This window comes from Triturus cristatus, chromosome 6 (genome assembly GCF_964204655.1).
Source record: "Triturus cristatus chromosome 6, aTriCri1.1, whole genome shotgun sequence".
Classification (NCBI taxonomy): domain Eukaryota; kingdom Metazoa; phylum Chordata; class Amphibia; order Caudata; family Salamandridae; genus Triturus; species Triturus cristatus.
In genome coordinates this window covers 1,248,636,147-1,248,658,758 of record NC_140589.1, presented here as the reverse complement: position 1 = coordinate 1,248,658,758, position 22,612 = coordinate 1,248,636,147, and the positions used below count along the sequence as shown (strand labels likewise).

Sequence of the window (22,612 nt, the reverse complement as noted above, 5' to 3'; positions counted from 1 at the left end):
ACAAAATGCCCAGATCCTCCACAATACATGCATAGTTTCTTCAGTCTTCTTTGATCCTTCTCTTCCTTACTCAAAGGGCCACGAACAGACCCAATCTGCATTGGTTCACTTTCTACCGTTCCACCAGTTGACTTATTGGGTTCTGTCTTCATTCGGTCAAAGCGGGGATAATTCCAGCGAAAGTCCTTCGTCTTCCTTTCGCCCCTTCTCTCTGCGCTGCGAAAATCGATTTCAAGAACTAAATCCACCAGCTCTGAGAATTCGACAGGTCGCTTTGGAATCTGTGCTAAGGTATCTTTGATGTCATCACGTAGGCCTCGATAAAACAAAGCTGATCTCTTCTCCTCAGGCCAATTGGTCTCCACCAATAGTTTATTGAACTGAGTTAAGTAAGAGATAAGATCCTTATTACCTTGGCGCAGTTCTAAAAGTTCATTATCTGTAGCTTGGGATACTCGACGTCTGTCAAAGATTCTGAGGAATTCTGTCTTGAACTGTTCTAAATTATATAAAAAAGGATCGTCCCGAGATACTAATGGCATGGCCCAATTTGCAGCATCCCCTCCCAAATAGGACAAAATAAAAGCCACTCGTGATTGAGCATTTGGGAATAAATTGGCCCGACACATAAAATGTAAGGAACATTGGGTGAGGAACAGCTGCGCCTTCTGAGGGTCTCCACAATATCTTTCGGGGGGGGCCAAAGGAATGATTGGGGACACGGAGTGTACAACCTGTGCTACAGTGCGTGGATCTTGTTTTGTTTGTGCATCACTAGGAAAGGTTTGAGCGGAGGTTCCCCCTGAGGATATCTCACTAACTCTCTGGGACAATAACAGTGTCTCCTGTCTAGAAGCCATAACCTCCTGCCTTAAACTCTTATTTTCATCACTTAGGGTGCCTAATTCCCTCTGAATCCCCTCCAACATATCCCCTAAGGCCTTTAAACTGAACCCCTCCGCCATTCTGCCCAGGTGAAGGAAACTCGTGGGCACTTCAATCTGTCAGGAAGGCCAAACGGAAACTCTCCACAGAGGCAGAATGAAGATAGTTCCCAATGCCCTCCTCCCGGAGCTCACTGCGTTAATTCAGCTGCTCCAGGCAGGGGGAAAGGGGAGTTGGACAGAGAAAGAGACACTCGAGCTGGCCTGGCTCCCTCCTCAGTCTTCAGCGGGATTTCAGGGAGACCTAATGCACAGAGGGAGACAGAATGCCTTTCAATACCTTCTCTACCTACTTAACATTTCAAGTTCATCGCTCTCTCTCTTTCTAAGCCTTTCTCATACCAGATCTTTTGCTTGAGTATTGCCTCTCTTTATATTGTTCGATGTTGTGCTGTTCACGGCTTTCTATTGACCTGTATATAGCACAGAAATACACTAGGTTACTCTTCACTTACTTCCTTCAGAGTTCCACCTTATCATTACTCTTCTACTCTTTCTTACCAGACTATGGTCTTAGCCGATTGGACAGTTTGCAATGCTGTTTGGATAACCTGTGATTCTTTCTTCCGCTACCAGTCTTAGCTGCTTGAAGGATGGTTGCAGTGAAGTCTTGAGGCTCCCTTGCTCTTTAGGAAACGCGCAAAAAGGGACAGGGAAGGATTGACAGGAAAAGGGAAAGTTCAAGGAAAAGCGCTGAGGACGGGAAAGGGAGACAGAGCTTGAGGGGAAGCAGGTGAAGCAAAGTTCTGCTAAGTGGCAAATGAACTGGACAACTGTCTCTCCGATTCTGCTACTCGAGATACTGAATGAACACTCTCACCGTGACTGCTGCCTGTCTCCAGGTGACCCCTTGCTCAACGGTAAGCCTACCGGAGGATGAAGTACCCTGGAAATACGGAAGCTACTCTGGAACTCTGGAACTCTGGTATCTCTTCTTCTCTCTTCCGCAACTCTGGTTCAGTTCTCCTACTGACTAAGATTGTTTCTCTCACTCAGGCTTTGAGTCTACAATCCTCTCGAAGATGTGTCTCCAAACACTGACTAATGTCCTGTGGAGACAACTGTCTTTCCAAGTATCAAAAGTTCTTTTGTGAGGAGCGTGAGTTAAAGCTCCCTCACACGACTATGGTCAAATTGAAGTGCGCAGCAAGACACGCTTCGTGAGGAGACGAAATCTCGTGATCCCGCGAGACTTCAAATGTAATGGGCTAGTCAGGTAAACTCGGCGGCCATCTTTGAACGAGGTCCCAAGCTCTAAATACTTGTCCATAAATTGCAGAGGGAGGGCTTAACCCAAACTCGATGCAGTCCTAACGAACTGCGCGGCGTGATTGTAGCATTTAGCCCCATCCTGACAATCGGCTGGACAGAGTGTTGGTGAATTAAATGACTATTGGGCATAGTAAATAAGTCTAATTTGGGTTTATAAAGGTAAAATAAAAAATCAATATATTTTACAGAAGATTCCCTCGCTAATGTTTCAACAATTTTAGGCATGTTCTTTATGCAAGGAAATACCTTTAAGCACCAAGAATATTTCTGTATACTTCTGCATAAATGGGGAACCCCTCTAGAAGGTTTCATTTCAGGCCAGGGAGAAGAGGGAAAGAAACCAAAATACACTGAGAATGCTCCCTCGAGGCCTATCTTTCTATTATCCTGAGGACTGAATCACTCCTGGGCTCAAAGATCAGTTAAATCAGTTCAGTGACACTTGACAATACAATTTGGTTCTCATTTTTTTTTTTCCATTTCTTTATGTCATTTATAAAATGTCATTTTTTTTCTTCTTTTTTCATTTTTAAAACTTTCTCTTAAGGTGTATACATCACAATAAAAAAAGCCAATCCTGTTCTTACATTAAATACAAAAAAAAGACACATATATTACTTACCAAAGAAACCCCTGGAAAAAAGAGCATATAAATACATTAATTTCGCAAAACTCATTCAAACACATTCAAACTCATACAACCAGCATACAAACTGCATCTGAACAAGGGGGAGATTATAGATAGCAAAAATCTCCAAGACCAGATTGAGTAAATATGTTCAAAAAAGGGTCTGAACATAGGGTCGACGCGCGTTTTGGCGGTGTATGAAGAGTAGTCAAACCACCTTCATCAGGACCTTTCCAGACACCCACACAGATCTCACAACACCCAGGGGACAAAAATGAATGGCCTACAAAAAAACACTCCACTTGTGGAATCAGCCAGTGGAGTATTTTTTTTAGAGAGACGGTGTTCAGTCTAAAAAAACAGTTCTTGTTGTGCCGGACTCATTTAGGCAGCCATATTTTTCGCAAGAATAACATCCCGTCAGGGATACAATATCCGAGTAAGGCGTCGATATAATCTGTGAAGAATCCTTTATTCTCCTTTCCTCAATACATTAGTAGTCCAAATCTTAGTTTTTCATTATTTATAACTGTTTTAGTGTGCAGAGCGACCTCCTCATGATAATGGGCACTCAATATAGTTCTTCAGAGGAGCCCCCTCAGTAATTAAAATCTAAACAATTCTACTTGGGAAAATTGAGTTCACAGGAGAGAAAACACATAAAGCATCATTGTGTAGCTCATACATTAATTGTTTGAAAGAATGATAACCTCTTGGTGCCTATCTCAGAGTCCTTCCTACACCTTCCTAATTATCATTGAAGGTCAGATATTCAGCTTTAGCATCAAGCCTCTGTCCACAACCCTTTATTGCTTCATCAACAGCTTGTCAACAGGAAAGTCTCTTTCATCTAACGCCTCAGTAAACTCATTGGTTGTATCAGTGCGCACCTCATAGTATAGATTGGATATAGCAGCCTTCTTGGTAATGGAGCACTGATGACAATGGATACCTTTGACCTGAAAGTATTGGCTGCCAAGGTAGGAAAAGATACAACGAATACCACGGAGGAGGCTCCGAAATAAGTCAAATGCAAAAATATCCAAGGGCTTTATTATAGTTCACATATAAATTGTTCATGTGTACACTATTTCTTTTGTTTGGTTCCCTGAGAAAGGATTTTCCTAATTTCTTTGGAATATTTGATCAGAAGTTCACATTTATTTGAACATATTGGGCTCTGTTCACAAAGGTAATTTTAGATGTGTAGATCTCACGTGTAGATCTACACCTAGGCTTAAGTGTAAATCTCCTTATAGATGAAATTCACCATTTTCATGTGTGATGTTCACCTAAATGTACGCTTATGAGTCTCCACCCCCTCAAACGAGGGAGTGTAAACTCCTACTACTGCATTTATGACCAAATAGTTACTATTAGTAACTTGCCATTTATTTGTGGAGATCACCCTATAGAACATAATAGGGAACTTTAAAGATATTAATTTTAAACTAAAATCCCTAATACCTATTCAAATATGACTTCCACACTCACAGATTGCAACACACCTGCACTAACACTTAAACATATTGTTAAATTGTAACTGTCAGAGCCCTAGTCAAATGGCAACAGAGCATGCAGGGGTTACTGGGCCCCACCGTGGTGGTTGAGGGCTTTTAGTCCTGGTGTCCCGGGGCCCGACCAACTAAAGATCCTGAGCAACTTGGATAAGTACCCCTTCTGCAATTGGCTCTTAGTGGTAGCTGTGGACCATCAGTCAAAGGCGCCCTCTGGAGAAGGGGGAATTGTAGATGCAGATAAGTGACCACAACTCTTAGTGCAATCAATAAATCAGTGTCCAGTCAGATACTTGCTTATATAAGAAAAATAAGTATTTTTTCTAACTACACATTCGAAGGAATAACGATATGTGCAAGCAATAACACAGTTTTCTTGAGCTCGGGGCTCTAGTACTCAGGCAAATCCCTATTCCACCATCTTCCTTGTAAGGTGCCTGGGTTATTCCCCATTCACTGAAGGATGCCATCAGGAAATGCTCACTTATAGGCCGTACTCAAGAGTTCCCCTTTGACTCTTCAGGAATTAGTGTCTGTGGAGCCGTAGCTCATTAGCAGCAAGTTACCCAGGACCCAACAGACCCAGTTCACATCTTACTCACTTCTGCAGCACGGGAACATTCAGCATTGCAGCAGGTGTCCCCAGTGCAGGCACTCGCAAGTTCTGATCCTGCTCAGAGTAGTCGGGCTGCACACGGCCAACGTGGTAGCACCCAGTAATGCAGGCTGTCCTTCTTGAGCGGCATTTCCGTCTTCTCCAGTTATCAGAGCAGCTTTCAGCTTGTGAAGATGCAGTAAGCTTGACTTCAGCAGCAAGAGGAGTCAGGGGAATCCTTTCTTCAGCTCCTGACTGGAGGCCAGCAAGGCTGCGACCTAGTCCGTGGTATTCTCTGCAGTCCTTGGGGGGTAGGGGGGTGCGTCATAGCTGCGTTTGGTGGCTTGGTGGCTTAGCGGACTAATGCGTCCACTGTAGGGGCCTGTGTTCGACTTCATGGTGAACGGTTCGAATTCCGGTTGGTCCACTCCACCTTTCATCCTTCTGAGGTCGATAAAATAAGTACCATTTAGTTGGGTAATAATAAACCTCTGTTATTCAGCGCCAAGATACTCTCGGGTGAACGTGCACTTTACAGATATGCATGGTACATATTTAATTCTTTTTTCAAAGAGTTGTTTTCAAACTGAGTGTCAGATAACTCTCTTTTCAGTTCACTACATTCTTTTTCCAATTGTCCACATTTTTGATACATGCTAAGCAATGCATTCAAAATGACACTACTAGTTTTGTCTGCAATACCAAGTTGGTTTCCCTCTTTAAAAGAGGCAATCTCCCTCTCAAATAATTTGACATCTGGGACTCTGCCTTCGTTTTTCTGGAAAACATTTTTCTTTCCCCTTTTAATTTTCTTTTTGTATCCTGTTTGTGACGCCAAAAATGCAGGAGACATAACACAAAACAAACACCTTAAGAAAAGGGTTTTATTTTACAAAATGCAAAGACTCTCTTTTTAGAATAAGGCTTGGGATTTTATTTTACACAATGCTCTCTAACAGAAAGGCTTTCCCAGATGCCAAATGCACAACATTCAAATACACATAGAGAGATATATTTATATGCATGCATTAATAACACACTTGCTAAATGCAACAGTTAAATGCATGAATAATACCATGATTAAATAAGCAGCAAATAATATGAGATAAGACTCAAGCAAATATAATATGCTGGACGTATTGCAAGAGATGAGAAAGATAAATATACAAGTTATTACTTTGGATGTGCACCTCACTCAGTCACACATCACAAAGAAAACACCTCAAATGATCAAAGCCACTGGCCACACATCACAATGGCAATAATCAAACCTCAAACACCTCAAATAATCAAAGCCACTGGCCAGACATCACAATGGCAATAATCAAAACTCAAACCCCTCAAATGATCAAAGCCACTGGCCACACATCACAATGGCACTAGTCAGAAACAAATCACCTCACCTGATCGTTTGCTCAACATACTTGCCAATTCTTGCTGGGGGGCCTGTTCACAGCTGGCTTAAACTCTCGACCGGGACTCAAGTTCCGTTTGTCTTACAGCAGTATGTCTACTCTGTAAGTCAGCACCCAACCCAATTGTCAACAAACACCAGCTTTATAGTCTCAAAACTCTCACTAGAAGGTCTGAGAAACCTTCCCGCCCCCCACGCCAGAGGAATCTTACCAGGACTGGCCAGCTTCCAAGCAAGCATTCCATGGCAGAAAGGAGTTCCCACATACCCTCTTCAATCTCGCATGTTCCAGCCTTTATCTTGACCAAGCTCACGAAAGCCTTCCAGGGTACATTTAACAATCTCTCACAAAACAATCCTTGAACGTGATTAACCCAAACAACTTACATGCATGGCTGTGCGCGCAGATAAAGCTCATGCGAGGCAGAGGCAGAATTCAGGATGACATGAGGCCATGTCAAAGCCAATAGTAAGAACTTCATAATACTTATAAATGTACAACACAATGCACATTTGTGCACCACTGCTTATAGATTCACATACTTCATCTCTCAACGTACAACACAGGGCACATTTGTGCCCCACTGCTCACAACACTGCACTTTGAGACCAAAAAGTACATTCCACACCTCTCTCTCCCTCATGCTTTCAAAATGCACATCCCAAACGTTCTGTTCTTAGCAAGGCTGTCCTACTCCGTGACAGCTCCCACTGAAAAGACTGCAAGATTACAAGAAATAAACCATCAAGAGAAGCAAGGCATATGCAGGACCGTCGTACATTCAGGTTAGGGTAAAATAACACACCAAAGTCAATTAAAATAATGGTAGTCCAAGGTCATCACAGGGTGTCAGACCACAAGAGTGCCTCTAGCACTATATTTATATTTCAAAACAATAATTTATCATGTACAATATATTTTATTATAATGTTATGTATAGTAAAACAAACCATATAAATTGTGTTAGTTTAAATGCATATTTAATTATAAATGTAAACCTATTTTAAGTAAAATTTTATTTAAAACCTCATTTCAATTATTTTATTTGATTTATTTCCTTATGTGTTATTGTTTCCTGCCTCCACTGATTACTGTGGGAGTGTGTTTCAGTATTAGTGCCTGGCCATGTTTGATGCTTGAATTAGTCCAAGGCTGGGCTGGAGTACACTCGAGCCTTTTTATTTGAATAGTATTACAGAAGTAAATTTATATTTTGTGAATTGCAGTCCCTCTCTAAACCCCTCCTCCAATTTCTTTCAACCCCACACATTTTTTTATAATTATCCTCCCTTTCCACCCATTCCTTATTGTTCCTCTCACAAATTTCCAACTAAATCATATACCTGTGTGCAGAGATAGCCACAGACAAGGAAATCTTGGTACAGAAAAGATAGAAGCGGTGGAATGAGGAGATCTCTAGCTGGAAGTTTGTGAATTGCATTTTGCAGTACATAAAGTAGCATTACTCTAAAACATCTTTTTGTAACAAGGCCCCTCTATCCTTTAAGATTAACTACATTCTGCTTTGATTATATATAATCGCATTCAATAAAAAACGTGGTGGTATATGGCATCTCAAGCTCCTGCTTGATGAAGGAACTTTGATAGTCACAGAAAAAGGTAGGAGATATGTACACCACTTGGACTGATACGTGGATGATCAGCAGTTTTCATTCTGCCCTGATAACAATGCCTTAACCATATCCCTTTTCAAAGAAATGTCAATTTTGATAACAGTACAAAGATTCAACCTAATTTAAAACATGTTTTTCCAGATTCAATCCAGACAGAGTCGTGTGTCTCTTGTTTTAACTTTATGGAGTTGTAAAATGATGCCGTTACCAGGAACGAGCATACAAGTGCTCAGCAGACATGTTCGCCTTTGTCTATTTGATGGTAGCAGGGTGAGTACATTTTAAAATACTTTCTACATTGATTTTTATTTTCACTTTTAATGTTGCGCTCATGCCAGTTTTTCTAAGGAACATTTGAAAAGGAAAGTCTGCTAATGAACTTACAGGTTTTGTAATAGGCAAGATCTGCAAAGATTCTTCACTTGCAGTTTAGTTATTGCACCAATAGCAAACTACTTGTCTCTTTGTTGCATTATGTCAAAGGAATCTCTGTCCTTGAAGTGTTAGAAAAGCCATCTCTACAAAACAAATATATTATTTGCTTGGACAAACGTGACGTGTATTTCTGTTTATCAACTGCGGATAAAGAAGTGATCAAAAGTTTCCCTCTTAAATAACAGCAAAAAGGGAAAACATATGAGAATTCAATAAAACAGGCATTGGCAACACAAATAATGTACTAGCAATGCATGAACCACAAGTATGCACCAGTGTAAACTTGTACATCCATGTGTTTGTATGTGATAAGATATTAAAGCCAAATCCTCTTGCTTTACAAATTATTGCTGTATATAGTAGAAGACAAACTGACTGCCACATTGATTTTAAACTTGGCTTGTAAGGATGGCTGCTAACTTTGGGGCATATGCATCAACCAAACTAATACCGATTCCTTAATAGCGAAAAATAAGGAATCGCCATTAAGGAATCGGTAATTGGCATGCATCAACAGATTCGGTGAAATTTAGCGATTCCTTAAAAATCGCTAAATTTACCGATTCCTTAATAGCGGGGCACGCAAACGGCCTCACTAGCAAATAGCGAGTTCGGTAATACCGATTTGGCTAATAGCGAGTTCGGTAATACCGAATTAGCTATTACCGAATCGGTAATAGCGAAATCGCAAATTGCCGCGTCGCTCCGGGAACAGGCTGATGACATCACCAACCAGGAAATACTGCTGCCCCACCCACATAGCCTCGACAGAGGAGCAGACAGGAGCTGGAAAGAAGGACAGGCTGTGCAGAGTGAGGCCACACAGATTCTGCCATTCACATCACACATCCATCATGTCGCAGGAAGTGCCATCCAGCGCAGAATCTGCACGCAAGCGCAAGAAGAAGTTTTCGGACAGGGAGCTGGAGTACCTCATCGAGGGAGTGTCCAGCAAACACGACCGCCTCTTTGGCAAGCTGTTCCTCAAGGTGCCTGAGACCGAGAAGCGGCGCATCTGGCAGCGCATCCGTGAGAGGGTCAATGCGGTTGGCGTCACTAGCCGCAGCATCGACGACCTTAAAAAACGGTGGTATGACCTGCGGAAGCGCGCAAAAGAGAGGATTGCTGAGAGGCTCCGGGAGGCAAGAAGGACTGGAGGCGGAACAACCACTGCACCATCCAACACAGCCCTGGAGGACCTTGTGGAAGGGACGATAGAGCGGGAAGCCGTCGTGGGGGTGATCCAGATGGACACGTCCGGCGCAGCCACAAGTGCCCAAGGTAAGATGCATGCCTGTGCCACACCCAGCATAGCGTAAATCCATACCCATGCCCCCAGCCCAATCTCACTGTGTCTGCAGCTCTGGCACAGACAGCTCCACACATGACACTACTGCATCTTGGGAGTTGTAGTCTAGTCAGCCCAGAGTGCAGGTACAGGCGTAAATCCTCTGAGCACACACCACATATTTTGTACATGGCTGTAGACTGTTCATTTGTTGGACCACAGAGGGACATTGATGGGTACAACACTATGTAGGTGTAATCATCCCACTAATCATGCACTGTTTCACACACAGATGCATCACCTGGGGACTCTGACGACAGCGACCAGCTGATCATTTCTGAGACACCCGTGGAGTCAGACCAGGAGACTGCGCAGGATGCGCACGCACCGCCAACACCTGCCACCCCACCAGCACCACCTCCACCAGCGCCACAATCAACGGCACCAGCACCAGTGCCACAAGCCAAGGCACCTGCGCCACAAGCCAAGGCACCAGCACCTGCGCCACAAGCAACGGCACCAGCAAGACAGCCTGCAGCTAGTACAGCCACAATACCGCAGAGGCACAGGCACCAAGTTGCGCCCTTGCAGGAGATGGCAACCCCCCCCCCGCAATTGGCACCCACGCAGCGCACATCCACACCACCTGCTGCACCACCTGGAGGCTCAAGACACGCACGGTGTCACAGGGCCCGTCGCAGTTCCGTCTCCTCAGCAGACCAGGATGTCCCAACAACCTCTGCAATTGAGGAAAGGATGCTGCGTACACAGAACCTGCAGGGAAGACATGTGGCTAGCATCAGCTGCAACATCGTGCGCCTAGCGAGGGAGATGCGCGCCATGACTGCAGCAGTCACCGACATGGGCTCCGCGGTCAGGGACATGGGCACGGCGGTCAGGGACCAGACCACTGCGGTTGCTGATGGCAATGCTCAGCTCAGGGAGGAGGTACGTGAGCTCACCCGTGCCATCAGGGAGGGCCATGAGTCCCAGAGGAGGAGTAACCGGCAGCTAATGTTGCGTTCTGCCGCCGCTACCAAGGCCATACAACGGCACAGCAACTGCACCGCTGTGTTGGCACGCCGCACAGTCTACCTGCAGGTCGACCTTGGGCACTTCTGCGGTGATGTGGCCAAGTCACTGGGACACATCACCACTGCTGTGGAACAACTTCAGAGCAGCACATGCAGTGCTGCAGCATTGGGAGGGGATGACACCAGTGAGGCTGCCTCCAGTGTCAGCAGCGTGTCACTGGCAGAGGCCAGCACCAGGCGCCGAAGTTCGCGTGCCTCCACGGGGACAGGCCGTGGTGAGGCTTTGGATGCACCTGAGCGGAGGCTTGGTGTACGTGGCAAGCGCCACTAGAAATTTGGACATGCTGCAGGTCCATGGTGGAGCAACCATGGCCATCCAATTATTGTGTTTGCACAGGCCTGACTTTAAGGAACCTTTTATTTACATTTATGCAATCGGAGCATGATTCACAATGCTAGTTCTGTTGCACAATCCTCAGTGCTACTGTGCATTAAACAGTTGCACCCAACACCAACTTGTAATGTCTCATTTTACCCAGGGTCAAAAATGATTTTGCATTATGTCTGTCTGCCTCCTATGGCCCTCTGCTGTGTTTGGGATGTGTGCCGGTCGTCGTTGGGCGGGTGGTTGGTCAGCCTGTGGGTCGTCATCCCTGTCCACCTCCATGGGTATCCCCCTTCTGGTGGCAATGTTGTGCAGCATTGCACATACAGCAATTATTCGACAGCATGTGTCTGGTTGGTATAGCATGGCGCCGCCAGTCTTGTGGAGGATACGGAAGCGGCTCTTGAGAATCCCAAAAGTCCGCTCTATCACATTCCTCGTGCTGATGTGTGCAGCGTTGTAGCGATGTTCCTGCGGGGTTGCTGGATTTAGGTATGGGGTTAGTATGTATTCCCGCAGGGCGTAAGCACTGTCACCTAGAAGATAGAAGCATAGACTTAGCATTGGTGATGTACATACATGTGTGGTGTTGGTGTGGGGAAGCGTAGTTCTACTTACCTAACAGGAGTCCCTCTCCAAATTCTCCATTGAGTAGTCGCCTGTGCATTCCACTGTTGCGGAAGATGTATGAGTCGTGTGTGCTCCCTGGGAATTGTGCCACTAGGTCCGTTATGATGTTGTTGGCATCGCACACAACCTGCACGTTGATCGAGTGGTATGACTTGCGGTTCCTGAAAAGGTACTCATTTGCTGACGGAGGACATATGGGGATATGCGTGCAGTCGATGCATCCAATCACATGTGGAAATTGTGCCACCTGGTAGAATGCCTGTTTGGTGCGGTCCAACTGCTGTGGGGTTGTGGGGAAGCTGATGTGTGTGTGGAGCATTGTCAGCATGGCATCTAGGAATTTTTTGAAGAAGCGTGACAGTGCGCTTTGCGAAACACCTCCGGCAACCGCAATTACCCCCTGGAAACTCCCTGAGGCCAGTAGGTGCAGGCTGCATAGGACCTGAACGTGCGCAGGGATTGCATTGGTCCGGTGTGTCTGGTGCTGCAGTAATAGTTCCAGGTCTGCAATCAGGCGCATGATCATAGCGCGATTGAGGCGATACTTCTGGTACACCTCGTCCTCATTCTGGCCGAGCAGGGTTATGCGCAGTCTGAACACTCGCTCCTGGACCCTTCTCCTGCGCTGTCCTGCTGCATTGATCCGCATCCTCCTTGCAAGCACGTAGAGGGCAGCCATTTTGTGGGAGCCAACAGGGTCTCCTGGGCCACATTTAAGGGTTTAGTGATTGCCTCAATCATTTGCACATGTAGGAAGATTTTTTTTTTTTTTTTTTTTTTTTTGTGACTTTACCTCCAGGTTTTGATTCCCCTTATTTAGCTCTGGCAAAATAGCGATTTTTGGGATTTTCGTTATTAGCGAGTTTTGTTGCATTGGGGTGCGATTCGTTATTTGCTATTGGCAATTTCCGGGAGCTAATAGTGATTTCGGTAATTGCGAATTCGGTATTTAGCGATTCGGTAAATTAGCATTTTGGGTATTAGCGATTCGGTATGTTCGAGGTTATTTATTTAGCGATTCGTTATTTGCTCGGGTTTTGGGTTGATGCATTGGGATTGGGTATTTTTCACACAATACCGGGAGCTATTACCGAATCAGTATTTTACCGACTGGATTTTGGCTTGATGCATAAGGGTGTTTGATTCTTAAGCTGGTGGCCATCCTAGCACAGCATTGTTCATAGTGTATCTTTGTCTTTCTGGTGTGAGGTGGCCACTCCATTGATTTTAATTGTTGCAACTATGTTGGAGCAGTAAAACCATGAAAGAGTAGCTGCAGTTTCATTTTAGGTTAGCCACCACATTCAATTTAAACATGGTGCCTATCTTGGAAATTGCACTGTACATAAGGTTTCAACATGGCTGCTGTAATGATTCTAAAATTAACAGCAACAACTAAATGAAAAAATAATAGTAAAATATGAATAATACTGTTGAAAGATAGCTGTCAGATTTTGAATCAGTTCGCACTCGCTTCGGGAAGCGGCACTATTGATCACTCATGAAAGCATCTGAGAAATAGATGCTGTAGTCCTTCATGCATCCCAGTGGAGGTGGAAAGAAAATATCAACCACCAGTAGAAAAAGGGTCCAAGGCTGCTCCAAGATATGAATGACAATGCCTCAAGCCAGTGGCTGAAGGAGCCTGAGCTACAAAAGCCAATGGCTGAAGAAGGCTGACCCAGAGCTCAAGATATATACATAATTGGAAAGACATTTCTGTTCATTTCTGTTGTATGCTGACTATTTAGTGCTACTAAACAGAACTAGAATTGGGTTACAGGGCCAGCTTGATTTATTATTGCAGTATTGCATAAGGAATAAGCTAGTAATTAATGTCCAAACAAACAAACTCTTATGTTTGGAGGAACCTATAGCCTTTTAATTGCTTTTTGAATGGGAAAAGGATACATTCAGTCCAAATACACAAGAGTTTGGGAGTTAGGTATCCACCTGCTTTGTTGTGGAAGATGCAAAATGTATTTGATTGTGAGAAATGCTCAAATGTCTGTCAGAGATCTCATAATAATTTAACATGAAATGTGGGATGGTTGCATTGATGCCTTTATGGAGGGGCTATAAAGCTAAAATAATACCAACAGTATTGTATGCTCATCAAACTACTATTCTCAGATTCTCGTTTAATTATGATAACATTGAATTATTGAAGAGAGCATTTGGTCTTCAATTGTGTGCAGTTACCCAGGCACTTTATAGAGAAATAAGCCCCCAATTAATCAACGCAACGACCAAAGGGCGTTATTTATTATTTTTTGGACCTTACTTAAGGACCCAGCAAAGACAGTTGGAGGGGTGTGTGTTTTGAAACTTTTCAAGGGAAATCTGTCATTCTGGGATTTCATATACTTATTGCTGGATTTAGCAAATAAAAGCCAGATACACTTAACTGCCACCTGTTCAGCGTAATTTGATATTGATATGGATCAGGTGATAGAATATATAGACACTGGAAGTCAAGCATACACGTTCTGAAATATTCTGTAATGAGAACATTAAAGGATCATGGCTTGATTACTGCCTGTGCCTTCTTTTATTACTTATGCAGTTACAGAGGATTCATTCTTGAAATTACACTGGCCTGTTCACGTTACAGTTTAGGAGGGGTGCCAGTAATGTACCAAAAATAATTATAAAAAAAAAAACATGCTTCCCGCACTTTTCAGAACCACGACCCACCTATTAGAATGACAAATATTTGCGACCACCTAGCTTTAATGGACAGCGGTGGGTCATTTTTTAATTTAACTAAAGCATCAGTTTGGTAGCGCACAGTCATTTAAAGACAACATATTTCCCTTGAAATGGGCGCTAAATTTCCACAGACATACAGTTTTACTGATAAAGCTATATTGCACACAAATGATAATGTGTGAAAGTCGGATTTCAGTGACTATCATTTATGCATCACCAAGTAAAATGTCTTGCTTTTCATGATCCTGTTAACATCTTTATTTCCATCACACTCCAGAATTGCAAAAATATTTGCTTCATTTTTGCTTTTCTAATTGCTGAATGTGTACAGTTCATTTGCAAGTGTTTTGAGATTTCTTTTGTGTGTCACAAAAAAAGGACGGCCTTTCCCTTCATAGTGTCGGTACCCCAGCAAGATTGTCACATAATTAACTTTACTTTTCTTTCTCGGACTGCAAAGTGAGAGGAGTTTGTAAACACCAATCCCCATGTTAAAAAAATTAGCAGCGCTTTGCCACAATACATACCATGACATTTGACTCCTCTGCCTTTGAAGCGCTGCAAATGTGACACGATAAGTATGAAATTTAAAAGGCCTCTTTATTTACGGTTTGGACTTTCAAGACTCACTAAAAATCAGTTTGCGGCCCACAGTTGGGAAACACTGATGTAAAATGTGAGAAGTTGGCCTGGTATATGCTGTCCACCTGTTATAGTGGACACCTTGCACCAGTCCAAACAACCTCTTATTGATAGGTTAAAGACTTCCTTTATTAAAAGCTATCCTAGTGGTAGCTATGGAGAGCAGCCTTCAGGCTAAGTCTTGGAGGAATGTAAAGCAGCTTGTTTTACCAGTCTATAATCTCTTGAATGACCAAAGGAAAGGAGAACCACACCAGGTATATATATAAAATATATGTATTTATTACTAAACTCACCCTGCTAGTCTCTTTATGAGGCTAGAGGTCAAAGCACATATGTTACAATTAAAATATCACAGTAAATTAGCACAATATACGATAGGCCCTAAGGGCGAACCAAACCATATATTAAGAAAGTGGTATAAGAACCACGACTTGACTAGACACAAGGCCTAGAGCGTGTAGAATCGCTGGGACCCCAAGGAACCACCCAAGTTAGTGACATAGGGGACCCATGGGGGATGTGTGTAGTTTGAGAACACAGCCGCGAGCTCCGTTAGCCTCTACAGGGAAAGTCGCGGTTGGAATTTTAAAGTTTAAGGACACTTAGAGGTGGACTAGCCCTTTTGGACTTAGATGGTTCTAGGGCCAACACCCACGGGAGCACCGGAGTACTCGTGTTACCTCACCCAGGGAAGCCGGGTGCATAGGTTTCAAATGGTGTCAGGCGTCTTTGTCGATTTCAATGGCAAGATGCTGAAAAGTGCTGCTGCCGGGAAGAGGCAAAGTGTCCGAAGAGATCCAAGCCTGGATCGAAGATGTGAAGAACCTGAAAGCAGAGGGGACAGAGTCTGGGTCACTAGCCAGTGACCAGAGGCACAATAGACGAATGCCCACCGATGTCGGGTGCTTCAGGTGCAAAGAGGGGAAGCTTGACTCTTCAGCCACGAGGACCAGGAGGCGTCGACTATGACCAGGAGCTGTATTCGAGCTGTCCCACGAAGGATGTCGAGTGCTGCAGCGTCGGTGCCCGGATTGGACACAACAAACCTTGGCAACAGCAACCCACGCAGGAAGAGGAAAGATGCTTCGGTGTGGACCAGCAAGGTCCTGGGGACTCCCCAAGCGATGGAGAGTCAGGGCACGTCTGGAGCAACAAGGGAAGCCCAATTAAAATTAAAGTTGCCTTCACAGGGACCAACCAGTCAACGGACCAGGGATCGCGAAGGGACCTCGAGAGAAAACACAAAGGGCCAGCTCATGGAACACTCGTGGAGTGTAGGCAGACAATCTTCGGTGCAAATGCTGCTCGGGGTCAGGGCTACAAGTAACCCAAAGGTCAGCTGCAGAGGTCGCCTCAAAGCTGATGCTTCTGCAAATCGTCGCGGTGTCCAGGGGTTCGGGTTGCACGGTCTCCACGAGGGATACAGGCCTCAGAGATGCTGAGCGCACAGATCAACCTCAGAGACCACAGGAACCCACCTCCTGTGTTGCAAAATTATTTGAGTCCTCAGGAGCTTTGGAGATGCAAACTGGACTGTTGCGTCTTTGGTGCCTGCCAAGCAGGGGAGTAACTCCTTTACTCCAAGGGAGATTCTTCAGTCATCTAGCGTCGTGTAGCTCGTCGAAGTTCCAGGATACAGTTTCAGAGTTTCGTCCAGGGATATCTAAAGTTCTGTAGTCAGGGGTTCCTTCTTTATACCCAAGGAAGGGGTTGGACTAACTCAGGGGACCCACCTATGGAAGGGTTTGGAAAGAGGGGTGGCTACACCCATTTCCTTTGTCCAGTGTCACGCCAGAGCAGGGGCTGGTAGCCCCTGCAACCGGTTTGAGCTGGACTATGCACAGGGACACCAAATGTGCCCCCAGTGCAGACTCCAAAGCGCTCTTGGAGTGCACCCACTCAGCCGCACTCCACTAAAGGCTGTCTGGGTGGTGATAACGCCTCCCTGTGACAGGAAACCTATTGTCTAGGCCTCCCCTGCTGGAGTTTCGGTCCGCAGCAGGAGGCCGGACTTGTGTCTGTGGCTGGCAGCATTCATTTTGTGATGCCAGGGCTCTGTTAGCTGGTACCGAGTATACCGGTGCTGTCATGTCTCTCCCTCTAGAAGGGTGGGATCATACTCCCATACCAGTTACTGGTGTGGGGGTATGATTCCAAGGGGTTTGACACCAAACACGACATGTTTCCGTGCAGCCATCCCAAAGTTAGCATTTACCGCGAGATTATAATGCACTTAAGAGTATATGGTCAGGCTGCATCACTGAAAACCCCGGAGAATAGATTCCAAAGGCTGCAGAGGGGCTCTGCTCATGCATGGGCACCCTCTTACATAAAACCAAGCACCCTGCCTTCAGGATTGATAAGGCCTTCCATAGGGGTGACTGATAGGTTTATATGTGCAGTGATTGGGTGAGATATAGTGAACCTATATCTCAGTAAGGGGTGCATGCACCACCTCACTCAGGTGCAGTAGCAGTCCTGTGGTGTCATTTTGGAAGGCTTTCCAGGGGTGGCATAAAACATGCTGCAGCCCCTGTTAGGACTCTGGGGTACCTATTCCCTGGGTACATAGTATACCATATACTAGGGACTTATAAGGGTACCCCAGAATCCAATCTGGAGTGTACCTAAAGTACTGATCATCAATTTAAAGGGAAAAAGCAGATAGGCTGGGGTCCTGAATAGCAGGATCCCAGCCAAACTAAGTCGAAAACCAGCGAAACACCAGGAAAAAAGTGGGGGCAACCATGTAGTCCGATTCCACCTTCCTACATAAAACATATCAAACATTACAATTTAAAATATTAACCAAGTAGAAATAAGTTGATATACAACTTAAAAACAGCAATACCCACTCCGACCCCATACACAACACAGTCACTAAAAAGCATAAAACATATTTCACAAAAACATATATTCAAACATTTCTATAAATTACAAATAATTACACATATTGATAAACCAATTTAAAAATTAACAAATAAGCATAATTAATACATTAATGAATTATCAGGTATGATAATAAATATATATTTGACTTCCCATCCAATCCCACAACCCAAAATTACAGTTAATTGAATAATTTAAAAAGGTATTTAGCATGTAAACAAATACATCAACTACTACTTCTCATCAGAGGAAAAAACACTACCTCTCCAAACACTGAGTAAACCCAACAATCCCAAATTAAATGAACAATTTAAAAATGTGTCAACTTGTAACCAAAAAGCAAAAATTAAAAATTAATCAATAAAAATGTATATATGACAAAAATAACCTGCCCACTTAAATCCCCAATAAACTCAGAAATCCAAATAAAAAAATATAGATTACTTTATTATTTAACTATAATTACAATTAAATTTCACCATAATAAAAATTATGACAAATGCATATTAAAACACAGTTAAAAAAAGGTTATGGCAAACTATATTTTATACTTCAATAGTATTATAAAAAGCTAAAATATGTATTTAAAATTTAAACAAATCCTTATTTTGTAGGCACAATCTTTCCCTGATTAATCCATACATTCACCTTCCTTCTTGTGCAACTATCCTTTGGCGTGCATGTGTGCCAGTATGTTTGTAGTCTGTGACTGTGTTGCAGTTTCACTATAAATATTGCATGCAAATACACGCTTCAAAGTCAATCACTCCTGCAATACATCCCACTATAATTACCAAAGCAAACTGCAAAATGCTGTATTTCCTACCAATGTAGCAACTACTAGCGAGGCCTTATTCACAGAGGATTCATTTTGCGATATCATAGCAAGACAAATATGTTGAGGAGATGATGTGAGTCTGTGCAACTAAGAGAGCACTGAGAGCTTAAAAGAAAGGGTGTCCTGCAGTCATACAGTTAAGTGGAGTTGTGCAGTTACTGTCCCACAACCAAAGCCCATTCATCAACTATCCCACCACCAACATTTGTTCATTTATTCACTTATCCATCTACCTTATATCCATTAAATGATCCACCCAATCATATCGGTGCATTCACTTTTCATCCCTTAATCCCCCAACATTCATCCATCTGATCACATGCATTGTTTCATTCATCCATCTCTAGGCAATGATCCCTCCATCAATCTCACTTCTAGACTTTCTCTAGCTATATGCCTATCCACTTAATGACATCCATCCGCTAACTCCTTTCTGAACATTTGTCCACACACCCCTCATTTCTAGGAATTCATCTTTTAATCTATGCACCCACCAACGTCTCTGCATTTCTCCTTTAACTTATATCCCTTCACCTGTCCATGTCCTTAGTATCCACCTCCTTCGAAAGTGTTCACCAACTATTCGTGCATGCATTTCTTCATTTATGCATATATCAATCCAGCCAGCACTGCACTCTCACACCAGTCTACAGAAACATCTATCTACCCACCATTTCATAATCGTATCTCTTCAGCTCTCCATGCTCACACATGGATTCATTCATTTATCCACCTAACCCATATATTAATCTGTCCAATTATAGCCATGCACTCCTTTTTTCTTCTATTCATTCCCACATGTTCATCCATCCAATCACACCCATAGTCTCATCCCTCCTTGCCCACAATCTTTTATATCCATACATTTAGTTATTGGCACTTATCCTACCATTCATCATTTTCAAGACTTTTTCCCATTCATATGACCATTCAGTTTTTGACATGCCACCCACATTCTTGTTTTGGACAATTATCCTTCCATCCCTCATTTCTAAGCATTCATCCTTTAACCTGTCCAGAAATCAACTTCAAAGTATTTCTCCATGCTTTAACTTGTAAACATTCGCTCAACTACTACATCCTTTCCAGGTGTTGATCTATCCAACCCCCACTTCCCCGACTTCTGGGCATTTATCTGTCCGTCAATGCAGGTATTCATTCATGCATATATCCAGCTTTGCACCTTCAAATCAATCGTTTCAACTGTATATCTGTCCATCGAGTCACACTCTGATGCCTCCATTAATCCACCATCCGCCTACAGTGTTAATATCTGTCCTTGCGTTCATTCATTTTTCCATCCATGCTCATGCAACCATGCAGCTACATGTGGACATGGGTATGACTACTCCACAGAAACTTAACATCATATGCCAGTGACAATTGGTCATATATGTTTAATGATGACCAATGTTAACTGCAGTGTAAAGAATCCAACATCATGCTAAGCGTGTTCTGTCACGTCACATGGTTGAATCATTTTAAACACTTTTGTGATATAGTGTGTCCCCATATCATAATTTTTTGCCTTCCTCTTGAGGTTATAGAGAAGCTGAAAGGTAAGGGACCTGGAAAACTCTCCTAATGGAAACTCCAGAGAAGGCCAAGGATCCGGATCACATTTATTATATAGAACATTTAAGAGGCAGGTCATCTCTGCACTTTTTTCTTTGTATGCTTTAGACACTATTTGGGAAGGTTTTGCTAAGCCAATTCGTTTGACATTTTCAGATTCATGCAAACCCACATGTGTGGAGTTTGCCTGTTGAGTTGGAATGTTTTCTATTTAATTCAAATGCTTACATTAGTACGTTGAAAGCAACCACATCTGAGACCAGGTGACTTCATTTGGGCATGCCATACATCTACATCACAAGCCTGATGCATCTCATCGTCCACTGGATAACTACTTGTGAGTATCTTTACTGTGGTATGTGCCATGAAGGAAATGCCAAAGGAGAGGCAAAAGAACTACCAAAATGCCCATTTCCTAATGCAGCAGATAAGCATCTCACAGGTCCAGCTTCATGAGCTCATCTCATTTGAAAAGAACAGACCTAAAAGAAAGATGGCTCATCTTGAAATCAGGGATTCAAGACTGTACCCCTGAATATATTATAAGACTAGTGGGTATCGGTGAACTTTGTTGATGGGGAAAATAATTTGGCCTCCCTCTTGTTGATTCTGACGTATAGTATTCTGGAGGAACAGGACTCCTCTGAACTTGCTACGCTGTGCACCTTTGCGGCAGCCACCACTATGTCACCTTTGTAGCTCCAGAAGTACTTGATAAACTCTTATTGGACTCTCTGGAGGAAACCATGCAGTACAGTGTTGTGGAAAACATGTTGGAATTCTAAAGTGTGACGACGCACTGAGTCTGCCTTATCCAATTCACTGAAAGACATCAAGTTTCTTGGATACTGAAGCAAAAAAAGGAGACCCAAAGAAACTGTTGGTGGAGGCTCTCTAGAAGCCATCCATATAGTTTTTAGGTGGATACACAGTTTGACACATTTGCACCATTCTGCTGTCAAATCTGTGTTTATGTTCTCCAAGAAATGTAGGGCATGTTTCATTCACTAACTAACTTTATCTGGTTTTTAAGACAAGCTAGTCTCAGATACCTTGTTGGTAAAGAGGTCAACAGAATGCAGTAATTTTTCTTGACCTGTATGAAGTCAGTATTTAAGATTTTTTGTGGTGTCCTTGCTTAACTTTGGCTGAATGAATGAACTGCAGATCTAACACAGATATCTTGAGTTTGGATGTCAGTTCATAGCAAGGAGGGTGCACCTTCTTAAACTGCCGGAGGCAAAGCTCTATACCTTTCCTAAGATGTGCATTTAATATGGTATTTTCAAGGGATGTTTCGAGACGCGTCCTACATTTTGTAGGTCTTCTCAGGATAGATTTTCTTTTCAGGAGAGGAGGTGTCCGGCTTGCTGCTCTAATTGTCTACATACTATAACCTTCCTCATTGTCTAACAATTATCTTTGTCTTTATTTATGCTTCTACCAAACCTATATGTCTCATATTTTATGTAAACCTATTTTCTTATTTTTCATGCTCATTTTGATGTAAAGCGATCTGATTCCTTCAGGTGTAGCTTAGCGCTATATAAAATCTATATAAACTTTAAACATTTTTTCTAAAGTCTGCAGCGAATAAGCCTTTTTTCAGGAGATGAGTTGATCAATCCTAGGATCAGAGCGCTAAAAGACATAGATGAAAAGAGTGGAGTTAGGCACGAAAGGTGATGTGAGAGAAGGAAGGCGCAAGATGGATTAGAGGCAATTTGAAGCTCAAGCCAGACAGGCATGTTGGGTTTGCCTAATCCCAGGAGATCCATGGGCATAAACTTACATCTCAGCGTAACCAAAATGACGTTTTCCTCTCTATTGGAGGCCAAATAGAAATTTTTGCTTTGCATAAAATCCAAGCAAACGAAAATAGGAGCTGTTCTTATACAATGGCAACCTGTAGCTATTCTGCCTGTTACCCACTCATGAATTTCTGTGGGTATGTGGATTTTGACAATATATTGCTTTGGCGTGTTCCCCAATGGACCAGGGGTGATATCTGTTCCCAAAGTGCAAGCACACTAAGTCAACATTTCACCTTTTGTTGCATCTCATATTGCCCACTTCTTCATTCCAGTTTGTCTTCTGTGGGCACCCTCTTACAAGTTCAAAACAAATTGGAGCTTGTCTCTCCCTTTGCCTTTTTGGGCATGAGCTTTGCATCAGA

General features: G+C 43.2%; 1 protein-coding gene across 2 annotated transcripts in view; it reads left to right on the top strand.

The window, feature by feature from the left end:
- The window catches only part of NPHP1 (nephrocystin 1), a 708,547-nt gene that overhangs the window by 358,603 nt on the left and 327,332 nt on the right, over positions 1-22,612 (top strand). For both annotated transcript variants that reach the window (XM_085612188.1, XM_085612187.1), the window contains exon 11: positions 8,147-8,275. In XM_085612188.1, coding sequence (XP_085468314.1) covers positions 8,147-8,275 — 129 coding nt within the window. The remainder of the gene's footprint in view (positions 1-8,146; positions 8,276-22,612) is intronic.